Here is a 13,118-nt window from a genome sequence, read left to right on the forward strand (position 1 = left end):
GTATTTGCATGTTTGGTAAAAAAAATTATTTTTTGGTCAGGAATTATTTATTTCTCTGTATTTATTTACGATAATACTAGGAAGATAATATCTAAAATTACCTTATATAATATAACATCTATATATGCTAGATAATTAATGACCTTTTTGAACAATATGAACAACCACCAATCAAATAAAAGTACACTATACTTCTAAATTATCCACCTAAATTTTAATATTAGAATAATCATTCGTACACCTAGTAAAATGAACATCCAATATATCCATTATTCACATTGTTTAGTATTTTTATTGTTTACCTATACTTTTCCAACTGATAAATATAAATTAAGCTTTATAGGATACACTAATGAAAAACTATACAGTTTTAGTCACATGTACAATGTCCGAGGCTTTTTATTATTTAAATATTTTTGTTTTAGCTTCCCACAGTATCTCCTAATCCAACAAATTAAGGACTAATCTATCCCAGATCGAAACTTCATTTAAGGGTTTATTGCTGATTAATGGATTGTTGTATACACAAGGTAGGATTCAAACCTCAATACTTACTTAAGCGGACTAGTGAACTAACTACCTGACTAATCCAACTTAGTTAAATAAAAAATGTATTCTTTTTTTTGTCTTAATATAACACAAGAATAGAGCATTTTCCCCAAAAAAAACTTCTTAAGAAAACATATTTTTGGTCAATCATTTGTCTCTTATAATTGGGCCTATGCCTGTTTTGTCCCAAATTTCCTGCATCGCTTAAAATTCATTGTTTGTTGAAAAAATATTGCGAACCTACCCCCAAAAATAATGCGAACCTCATAAAAAAAAAATACTGATCCACCTTAACCGATAGACCTAGGGAAGTTACCTTTAACCACATTGAAGACAAATCTATATTATATGACAAATCTATTCAAAAAAAAAAAAAAAACAAAGATGAGCTTTTATTCATAAAAACTACCCAAACTTGTTATGATAACAATGAAATGGATGACCATAGGAGGCTCAGTTTTCCTATGCTAAAAGGAACAATTCTCATGACAAAGCATAATTAATGAAATTTGAAAAGTAGAATTTGTTTGTCTATAAAAGCATAAACGAGGCAAAAGGAATTCATACAGCAATAATAAAAACAAATACTTTCTCTCTCTTTTTTATATGCACTACAATATATAGTACTTTTACTTTCTCTCTTTACATGCTACTAATATAATATTAATATATTATCTTTATAGTAGCATAATAGTATTGATAAATACTGATAGTAGTGTTTTTCTATTTATACTTTATTACATCTTTCTTATTTATTTTGATGAATCAAAATTTCCAACATTAGGGGGAGAGAATAAGCTTCCTAAAAAGGAACTTAATTAGAATGCATCATCCTTGATACATTTAGATCCTCGATCAGGGCAATGTGAACTAGAAGTTCAAAAGATTATACATTTGCAAAGAATAGCAAATGAATTGCCTGATGCATTTTTCGATACAAAGAGGATAACCAAGTCGTATATACCAGCAAAAAATGTCCCAATTCGAATTGATGTCCCAGTTGGACAAATTGCCACCGAAGCAAATACACGCCAGAAGCGTGGCAGGCCTGTCGGTTCCAAAGACAAAAATCCTCGAAAGAGAAAAGAGGTAAATACTATTCCTGTTGAAAAAGACATAGTAAAGACACCTGCAGTTGTCCAAAATTCTGATATAATTTTAACGCCAGAAGACGTTCAGGTACCTGAAAATTGTGAAAATGACGAGATCTCGATAAATTATGTCTTTACAGGAGAGAAATGGGACCGAAATAAGACAATTGTCAATGAAATATTTGCATATAATGTGGCATTAAATATCATGCATGAAAGTAAGGATCCTGAGCCAAGATCAGTCGAAGAATGTTGACAAAGGAATGATTGGCTAAAATGGAAAGAAGCCATGAATGTTGAATTAGACTCACTTGCAAAACGTGAAGTCTTCAAACCTGTAGTCCGTACACCAGAAGATGTAAAACCTGTTGGATACCGATGGGTATTTGTGAGAAAACGAAATGAGAAAAATGAAATTGTGCGCTACAAAATCCGACTTGTGGCACAAGGTTTTTCACAAGGACCCGGTATAGATTATGAAAAAACGTATTCTCCTGTAGTGGATGCGATAACATTGCGTTATTTGGTCAATTTATCTGCATATCATAAACTGCATATGTATTTAATGAATGTGGATTTATACGGCTCATTAGATCGGGATATTTATATGAAAGTTCCTGAAGGACTAAAGATATCTAAACCATCCAATGAATATTCACAATGGTTATACTCAGTTAAATTGCAAAGATCTTTATACGGTCTAAAGCAATCTGGACGAATGTGGTATAATCGTCTTACTGAGTATCTGGCCCAAAATGGATTCAAGAATGATGATATCTGTCCATGTGTTTTCATAAAGAAATCTGCATCTGGATTCATTATAATTGCTGTGTACGTTGATGATTTAAATATCATTGGGACTCCTGAAGAGATTCCAACAATTATAAAAACTCTAAAAGAAGAGTTTGAGATGAAAGATCTTGGAAAGACTAAGTTTTGTCTCGACCTGCAGATCGAGCATATAAAAAGTGGGATCTTTATTCATCAAACAACATACACAAAAAAGATCTTGAAGATATTTTATATGGATAAGTCACATCCATTAAGTACTCCAATGATTGTAAGATCTTTAGATGTGGAAAAGGATCAATTTCGTCCTAAAGAAGAGAATGAAGATATCCTTGGTCCTGAAGTACCATATCTTAGTGCCATTGGAGTGCTAATGTATCTTGCTAATAATACATGACCCGATATATCATTTGCTATGAATTTATTAGCAAGATATAGTTCCTCTCCAACCAGAAGACATTGGAACGGAATTAAACAAATCTTTCGATATCTTCATGGGACAGTTGATATGGGATTGTTTTATCCCTATGGATCCAAGTCACAATTAGTTGGCTATATAGATGCTGGATACTTGTCTGATCCACATAAAGCGAGATCTCAAACAGGATATCTGTTCACATATGGAGGTACAGCTATATCATGGAGGTCCACGAAACAGATGATTGCTGCAACATCCTCTAATCATGCCGAAATACTAGCGATTCATGAAACTAGTCGCAAATATTTTTGGCTCAGGAGTTTGATCCAATATATTCTGTCATCATGTGGACTGACTGATCATAAGATAGCTCCAACTGTCCTGTTTGAAGATAATACAGCATGCATTGCTCAACTTAAAGGCAGATACATCAAAGGTGATAGAACAAAGCATATTTCTCCCAAATTCTTCTTCACTCATGATCTTTAAAATCAAGGGATAATTGATGTCCAACAGATCCGCTCAAGTGACTATCTGGCATATTTATTCACAAAGTCACTCCCAAAATCCTCCTTTGAAAGATTGCTACATGAAATTGGGATGCGCCAATTTCGAGAAATTAAATGATGTCGACAAGAAGGGGAGACTGTACTCTTTTTTCCTTGGTCAGGTTTTTTTCCCATTGAGTTTTTCTTGACAAGGTTTTTAATGAGGCAGTCCTCATCACAAAGGATTTTGTACTCTTTTTCCTTCACTAAAGTTTTTCCTATTGGGTTTTCTTTAGTAAGGTTTTAACGAGGCATAATTCTAAATGGTCATCCATGGGGGAGTGTTAGGATAAGAATGAAATGGATGACCATGGGAAGCTCAGTTTAATAAAAAATAGCTTGAAGAAAATAGCTTGAAGAAACCTAATTTATAATTTTTGAGCAATGCTAGGGGGCCAGCAACTTTTGTGATTGGTAGCCATCAAATAGCCATCAATGATGATCTAATGGTGTGAGATTGGTGTGAGATTTCATCCAATGATTCACCTTTCTCTGCTGGCTACATGCTGGCCAAAATTCAACAAAACTGCTGGCCCCCTAAACTTTTCCATAATTTTTATCTAGGGCAAAATATTAAATTGGTTCCTTACGTTTGAGTCTAATCCTGTTTTGGTACCTAAAGTTTAAAGTGTCTTATTTGAATCCAAAAAAGTTTCATTTAACTTCAATGTAGTCCTGCCGCAAAGTTAATGTTAAATAATTAATGAAACTTTAGTTTTCAGATATGAAAAACTTATATAACCAAACTTTTCGATTGTTGAGGGGAGTTTCCTGCGGTAAAGGTAACGATAGCCTTGTTCTCGTCGCTATCAACAAAATTCTCCGAGAAAAGTGAGTTTTCGACAATCGATAATGTTCTCCATATGCTTGAATCAAGGCTAGTAGCTCGTGGTAATGCATCTGTTGCTGATCTTGTGTCTCTTGAATTTATACCTCTTCTTCAGAGAAGAAGATATTAAGGTTTGGTGGAACGGTGAGATTAATTATTTAATATTGACTTTACAGTAGGAATACATTAAAGCTAAATGAAACCTTTTTGGATTCAAATAGGATACTTTACAACTTTAGGGACCAAAACAGAATTAAACTTAAACGTAAGGGACCAATTTAATATTTTATCTTTTTATTTAATAAAAAGTATAACAACAGAATAATTAAATCATACACAAAATAAATAGTAATTACTAATTACAGATTAAAAATTTGATCCCCCTAATATTAAGTTCTGGGATTAGGTCCACTAATCCATTTGTTGCATGTGAAATCATTTTGCCCACCCATAATATAACCAATCTAACAAAATAAAATAAACTGTTCTACGGTTTTTGGCCAATAAAAAACATGTTGCTCAGGAACACTACATTCTACTTTCTAACAAAAGTCTATTATGTAGATTCGGTCCAAATATAGACATATAGTTACACCAAAACTGCTAATTCACATTCCCCTAAAGATCATTGGCCTTGCAACACCTAGTCACAACACTTAGGATCAAACTGAGTATTTTTTCGGTGTAGTTATTAGTTCGAATTTGATCCAAATTTATATTTTTTAGGAATTAGTTAAAATGTGTTTTTATCTCGAAATTTTAAATTATCTACTATCGAATAAAAACCTAAAATACCTAATAATAAACCAAAATTCTCTACACAATTAATTACAAATACTTTTTTAATATTTTATAGGATTAATTGATCAATTAAAAATGAGTATATCTTGTTTTAATTTTTATATAGAACTAGACATTAAATTCTTCCCAATTTCTTATGTAGTAGATATGTCTCGATTATCTTTAACATTTTTTTAAATTTTCTGACACAATACAAATTCCAAGCTCAAACCACTCTCCATGTTATGTGCATAAAACCTCATATCAATAGATTGATTGGTATATTAACATTAACGCCCAAAGTTTCCATTGCAACCACTTCGATGGTAAAAAATATTTTAATACAGTAATCGCTAACTTCCTTAAATATTCTAGTTTGTCACAAAAACGAAAACACACAATTGGTGTTGGTAGGAGAAAAAAAAGCTTGATTTAGCACAACAGAAATAGAAAATTAAATTTGGAATTGTTAAACGCACTAATTTAAAAATTTTAAATAATTTTGGCAAGAAAAATTTATTTTTTATGGATTTAAAATTATTTTTTTTAAAATAAACTTATCAACATTCTAAATATTCATAAATAAAAATTATAGTTTATTTTCACATTTATAAAGAAGGTAAGCTATTTGTATAATGCATACAAAGTCTTAGTTTAGTAGTGATGATTTTTACATTGTAATAAATGCACTCAAATCAAGACTTGGTTGAGAGACTAGTAGTAGTAAATAAAAATTCCTAGTGTATAATAAGATTCAATTGAAGGAATAGAATTAAAAATTTTAAAATTTTAAAATTCAATTAAGAATCAACCGAAATTGAATACGATATAATAAAATAATATATTTATATATAAAATATATAATATTTTAAAAAAATAATTTTTTATATTTTATTATTTTAAATCAGTTAACTATTAAAAAATTAGATTTATAATAATTCTTTGACTAAATTTTTTAATTCTTTAATCAATTACTGTCAATTAATTTTTTTATTTAAATCAAATTAATATAATAATTAATTTTCGATTAGCATAATTGAACTGGCCGTTCGATTTGATTTTCATAGGTATGACGGTATCAACACATTTTTATCAGAGATATATAAAATATTATCTTAAACCAACTTAATTTTAAAAATATTATTATTTGAACATAACAAAAGGAAAAAAACTAAAGGTAAGAAATTCATTTTTAAAGAAAGAATTTCGTTCTTATGAATTCACATATATTCTAATAAAGAAAGGAGGGAGAAAGGTGGCTAGAAGAAACACATATATTGGCAATATATACGTCATTAAATAGTAATATTAGAGAAATAAAAAGAATTAAAATTTATTTTATTTAGTATTTATTAATTATTATTAATTTTTAGTTAATTTTTTGTTATTAAATATTTTTTATATATAAATTATTGATAATACTAACAAATTAAAATTTATTTTATTTAATATTTATTAATTATTAAAATAATTAATAAATAATAAATAAATAAAATAAGTTCTAATTGCTTTTTATTATTTTTTTTTACTATATATTTTTAATAAATTATTCATAAGACTAATATTGATGGTGTGTTAAATACTCTGGGACTCGCTGCGATTTATTTAATTTGTTTTTGTTGCATCATAAGATATTCTAAGGGAATATTATATTGAGAAACGACTAAGTTTCTTTTTGTCACTAACTCAATTGTCATTTTTATATTTGGGTTTATCCTTTTATTTGACTACATTTTTCTGATGTTTTTCAGAAGGGATAGGATATCGCAGCAATCACAACAAAACCATAAACAATATTATTATTGGACTGCTACTACTCTCTTTATTTGTTTTATTTATTTTTTTCCCTATGTTTTAGTAAAAATCCTTTAACATATATATTATTGATATTTGCTAGAATTTAGAAGTTTGAGTAATTTTTCTCTATTGAAGTAATTTTTCCCTGTGGGGCTTATAGGAATAGAACCTAAAACAAAAATAGTTAAATTAGTACTATTAGAGTGGCAAACAACACCAAAAAAGATGTAAAAAAAGAATCAATATTTGGACACCCAATAAATAAAATCTTATGGGTTACCAAAAAAAAAATTAAAGCCTTATTGTTCATACCTGATCCAAAATCCAGCCTAAACCCATTAAGAATAAAAGCCCTTTAAAAGTGGTACATTCTACTCGCCCAACCTCCTAAGAGGTCGGACGCGACAAAGAAGTTCAGTTCCACTTATCTAAATAAGCAACTGTTTCTCCAAATCTCTCATACTATCTCTATTTCTTTTAAAAGATAGACCCAACAAACTTCCAAAATAAAGGAACGACTATCCACCAACAAAAGTGGAACTACTAAAAAAAATTAGTTATCTTTCTACTATAAATAATTAAATATACTGACACCTAGAAGTGGCAAGTGGGGAAGCCCGTCCCGCCCCACCCCACCTAATGAGGCGGTTCTAAAATTTCACCCTGCCTCACCTAACAATTGTCTGACGGGCCAAGCCCGCCAAATTTCACATTTTTATTATTAAATGTTAAATAATATAAATTGCCAACAAAATATTAAATAATATATATAATTTCACAACTATTTTAATAAATTTTTAATTTTTAAAGACATAAAAAAATTATAATTTTTAAATTTACAAACATTATAAAGTCTTTATAATTATAAATATGTAATAAACATAATTATAAACCAAGTTTTTGAAACAAAATAATAAAACCAACATTGTCCAAAGTAAAATAAATATTGTCCAAAATATATAATTAAACAATTACAAGTTTAGAACATAATCAATCAAATGTAAAATATAATCCAAAACACTAAATCAGAACATCTTCAAAAAAATCCTAAATCCGACGGAGAAGCCCGCCAAAACCACAATTTAAGCAGTGCAGGTTAGGCGGACTTTTAATGTGTGACGGTCTCAATTTTTCAGCCCGGCCCACCTTTTTGGCGGTTTACGCGGGTCGGCCTAGCGAGTTTAGGCTCGTTTGTCATCTCTACTGACACCCCTCAGATATATTCACGTCCCAATCTACTAAAATACCTATTTAAAGTTCTTCCTAACTTAAACATCAGAGTCTTTTGCAAGTATCACTCCCATCTCCTCACAAAGAACTCAGATGGCAGCACTTTGGTCAAAACAAGTCGGTCGTAGTCTCCAAAAAAATTTTAACCTCACGTTCATGCCTAAATTACCGTCAAGTAATTCTTAAAACACTTATGATGAGGAAAAGAAAATAAAAAACCTTAGATTGTAATTTCACATTTAATTTAAACAACAATAAATGCAATATAAAAAAATTAAATGATAAGAAAAAACAATAAGAAACCATGATAATAAATTTATTCCAGAACAAGAAGGTGAAATTAAAAACTATAAAGGAAAAGGGGATTATGGTTTTCTTTTAGTTTTTTGTATTTTTCCTTTCCACACCTTTGGCTTTTTTTTTCTCCTCGACGGTGTATATTACTCGTCAAACCCTATTTAAAATTTGAAGTCTTTAAAGTTATAATATCTTCTTAAAAAAATTCAATTTTTAAAATAAAATAAAAATTTACATACAATTATTTTTATATAAATTAATATTTAAAAGTTCTTACATAGTCTTGGTGGGACAATTAGGACCCTGATTAAATAATCAATATAATATCCAAAAAAATATTTATTCATTGTTTTGGAAATAGATTTTTTAATATATATATCTATTAAATAAAAATAAATAGTTAAAAAATTATTTATTATTTTTTTGCTATAATATATTATTATTTTTGTTGAGTTAAAAAATTAACTAAATTAAATTGATGATGACAAACATTAATTTTAATTTTAGTGGGTTAATTACCAAATTAATTTTGATTATCTCTGTCTAAGTGATGCAGGCCATAATTAGTAAACATAGTAACAAAAATTAAAAAAAAAACTTACCATATATCCGACGGTAATAACTTCCATATATAGTGCAGACCTTGTATTTGGAAGTGTAATTCAGCTTTTAGTTCAAAATAATATGAGCAGTATATATTGATTCTCAATCATTTCTCAATTCAAAGTCTTTGAATTCCTTTATTTGTTTCTTATATCACAAGAATTTCTCTTTTTTTTTTCTTATGCTCATTACCATTATATTCTGATTCTCTTAGAGTGTTTATTTTGATTATCAAGCAATTGAGTATATTAGAGCTTAGAAGTTAATTAAAAATCGATCATTCATATATCATGTAACATTTTGGTTAAAAACTGAGACAGTTTTGGATGACCTTATTAATTTTGTGTATCTAAATATGTTATCCAATTTATCTATTGAAAATTATTTTAAGAATAGAACAATTTTTGCACCAACTCTAGATTGTGTCACTGATATCAACAATAAGATGACTGCAGGGTTACCTAGACAAAAAAAAATTTACTTAAGTTCTGACTTTGTGTGTGCTGAAGAGAAAAATATGAAATTTGAGTTAGATGCTTTCTCACCAAAGATTCTAAATGGAATAAATTGTTCAGTTCTACTACCATACAAATTGATCGTGAAGGTTAGCGCTCCTGTTATGTTGCTGCGGAATATAGACCAAACTAATGGTTTGTGCAATGAAACGAGAATGCAAGTTAGAAGAATGGAAAATCATGTGATAGAATGCAAGACTTTAACCAGAAAAAAAGTTGAAAGTATTATTCTTATCCCAATTTATCCGTTTGATTAAGAGATTTAGAAATTAGTGTTTCATCGTAAACTCTCAAAAACTTCTCTGTATACCACATTCATCGTACAGTTATCCTTTAAGTGTTCGTAATCTTGTAACAGCACTCGTAGATTATCTTTACTCTTTATTCTTGATAACGCAATATACAATTAACCATAGGTGAAAACTAGCCTTAAAAGGTATATTCCAACTTTTGATAGAGTGGTAATATTTCATTATTTGAAATTAGATTCAGTCGCAGATACACTTAACACTAGATTAAGAAAAAAACAAACAATGCATAACATATTACTTTTTTATTAATCAAATTATTATAATTCAAATTAATTTTAACAAAATAACTTAAAATTATAATTTTAATCTTATCACGTGTATAACAGAAGTTATTACACTTGTTTCATACTAATAACTAATTTTAATATACATCTAATATGATTAAAACTAAGTATTTATTAAAAATAATAAAATTTTATTGATGATCAAACTTGAATAGTTTTAAGACCACAATAATGTGATGGTGAGACCAAGCTCTCCTGGCAAAGGAATAAACATGCCCCAAAATGTTCGTAAGGCACACGAGAAACTAATTGGTTTTGACGTAAATTATACACAAAAAAATTGCCATCAGATTGATTTAGTGCCAAAAGATTATGATCTTGTGAGATATAGAGGGATGCTACCGAAACATATGGCGAGATTCCAACATCGAATGGGATTGCCAGCAATTTAGTCCAAGACGTTTCAACTCCATGCTCCTTCATTATCCAGAGAGTGCAAATAATTGGCATATGCGGAGTGGGATAACAAACAGAAAGACAGTTATTGTGGAGTTGCAAGGGAGGCATTTCGGAGAAGTCATAGCCCGATCTAGTAACAGGCAGACGCAATCGACCAAACAACTCCGTTCTCAAGTCGAAGGTAAGAAGGAACCACTCAAATTCATAAGATGTACTAATAGTAGGATCATACACAATCCAATTGAGGGTGCCGCTCACAAATATTCCATTACTTGTGCCATGAATATCATACGGAAACACCGGATGATCAACAGTTTTCCAAAAAGGATTTGCACCAAAAATGAAAACTATAGCCCCAGATCTCACCTTGGAATCAGTTATAAGAGATGAGCCACGACAACCCATAACAAACTTGTACTGGTCATGTAGAATATCATAGCCAAAGCCAAAAAAAACAAGCTTCCCGCACTTGTGGGAGCACTCGAATGGAACGGATGGGGATACCGACCGGGTACTGGGATTCAAAAGAGTAAGAGTGTCAAAGGGATAACCTTGGAGCAAGCAGAGCAATCCGTTACAAGATCCCCAGATGACTTTTCCATCAGCCGGATGTGAACCGAATGTAGTTGGCTGATGCTGGCGATCAAGAATAAGAGATTGTGAAGAGCAATGCATGACGTCACCCGCCCGTTTCGGTACCTTCCAACACAGCAATGGCGGCGGCTGAGTTAGCGTTGAGCGTTGAAGTTGGTGGTTGGCGAATTCAGGGCTGGAGATTAGGGAGTTCCATGAACGGCATACAATCTTCAGTTGCAGGAGAAGCCTCACTGGAAGCCTCAGCAAGATTTCTCTAATCAGATCTCTTGGAAGATTATCTTCGCATTCAAGGTGTTTCATTCTCGTAGTCATAAGACAATTAGGGTTTCCGTCTTTCAAGAAGCTGAGGTGAAGTATATATATATTTTCTCTCTCTAGGTTGTGGCCTCTGCAGAAAAGAATGAATCATAAATGTTAGAATATTCTAAAATATTTGAATATTAATTAAATTATACTCTAATTAATGATATATTCTGTATTTATTAGATTGATTATTTCATGATTTGTTTTGCGAAAATGGTACAGTAAAGCACAAGGTTGCGACTTGCGAGAACCAAACCTGTCATCGAATATACAATGAAATCATTAAAAATTCAATATACAATCTCAAATATTCAAATTTAATATTTTCTAAACTAATAAAATTCAAAGTTTTACCATTTCACATAGTAACTTGTTCATATTTTATCATTCAAAATTAACAATAAAAGATTTTTAATTAACTTCTAATCTCTAATAAGCTCAATTGCTTAACAATCTATATAAACACTGAACAGAATGGTGACGAGCACAAGAAAAAAAGAGGGAAATTCTTGTGATATAAGAAACAAATAAATGAAATCAAAGACTTAGAATTGAGAAATTATTGAGAATCAATACACACTGATCATATTATTTTGAAATAAAAATTGAATCACACTTCCAAATACAAGGTCTGCACTATATATATAGAAGCTATTGACCTGAAACAAAATAACTAAGTAATCAAGAGTCTAACTGCTCTTCTTTCACTCTTTTTTGAAGCAAATCTTATTCTATTACATTTGTATTCTCAATACTAATCAAGTATTCAACAAAAGCTGAGAATCCAAAGATTTCTCAGCATCCAAAGCCATACAAAGCCAGAGAATCCAAAAAAAAAAAAAAACTAAGCAAAGAATCCAAACTCAGCATCCAAACTAAATTCAGAATCGCATCAGCAACAATCCCAACTCAAAACACAAATTTTTTTCATAAAATGAGCAACTCAGAATAACAATTATTTCATAAAATTTAACAAAAACACCATCAACCATCATCCATCAAAATTTAACAAAATAAGCAAAAATGAACAAAAAGGGAAAAATCAGCAACTCAGAATCAGTAAAATTAACAAAATAAGAAATCATAAATTGAAGCAGCTTTGCTTACGGCCGCGAGGGAGGAAGAGAAGTGACGGCCAGGGAGGAACGAAAGCGAGCTCGAACAGAGAGAGGGGAGATCGAATACACCCTCTCTCTCTCTCTCTCTCTCTCTCTCTCTCTCTCTCTCTGGCGTCAAAGATGCGAGTTCAGGGAGGCCGACGACGATGATGACAGAGGCAGCGACGCCAACAGCAGCTCCGAGCAGACCTGGCGACGCGAGGAGAAGGGACCCAGGAGAAGAGAATCGGTGACGGAGGGGCTGGACGCTGGCTAAGGAGAAGAGTTCGTCGGTGAAATCGGTGAAGTCGGTGAAGGCGGCGCTGGGCTGACTGAGGATAAGAGTTCGTTGGTGACGGCGGCGATGGGCTGGCTGCTGGAGCTCGGAGAGAGAGAGTGGCTGCTAGGGTTCCCGTTTGCGAGAAAGCGTGAGAAAGGGGGTTATGTGTTTTTTACTTTTTTTTTAATCCTTTTCAAATTGAAAACCGGAAATCTTTAAAAAAATAAAATTTCAAAAAAAGAAAATATCATATGTATTGCACATATTATAAACAAGAGAAAGTATAGATAGCCAATGGAGTATTTATATAATGTGTATAATAAGGGTATAGGGATGTTCAATTCAGCAGGATATTATATACATTGCACATATTATAAATAAGAGAAAATATAAAGAGCCAA

The 13,118-nt window shown here is 31.0% G+C and overlaps 1 protein-coding gene across 1 annotated transcript; it reads right to left on the minus strand.

Annotated features, from left to right (window-relative positions):
* Positions 1-10,151: 10,151 nt before the first annotated feature.
* On the minus strand, positions 10,152-12,857 carry LOC107627823 (F-box/kelch-repeat protein At3g23880). The gene is made up of 2 exons (XM_088500760.1): positions 12,448-12,857; positions 10,152-11,425 (listed from the first exon to the last, which is right to left on the minus strand). Exon 2 carries the CDS (start codon positions 11,347-11,349, stop codon positions 10,183-10,185), a length of 1,167 nt encoding a protein of 388 aa, XP_088356886.1. The 5' UTR covers positions 11,350-11,425; positions 12,448-12,857; the 3' UTR covers positions 10,152-10,182.
* Positions 12,858-13,118: the final 261 nt, after the last annotated feature.

The sequence above is a fragment of the Arachis ipaensis genome, chromosome B1 (genome assembly GCF_059453495.1).
Source record: "Arachis ipaensis isolate K30076 ecotype BB chromosome B1, ASM5945349v1, whole genome shotgun sequence".
In the NCBI taxonomy this organism is placed as follows: Eukaryota; Viridiplantae; Streptophyta; class Magnoliopsida; order Fabales; family Fabaceae; genus Arachis; species Arachis ipaensis.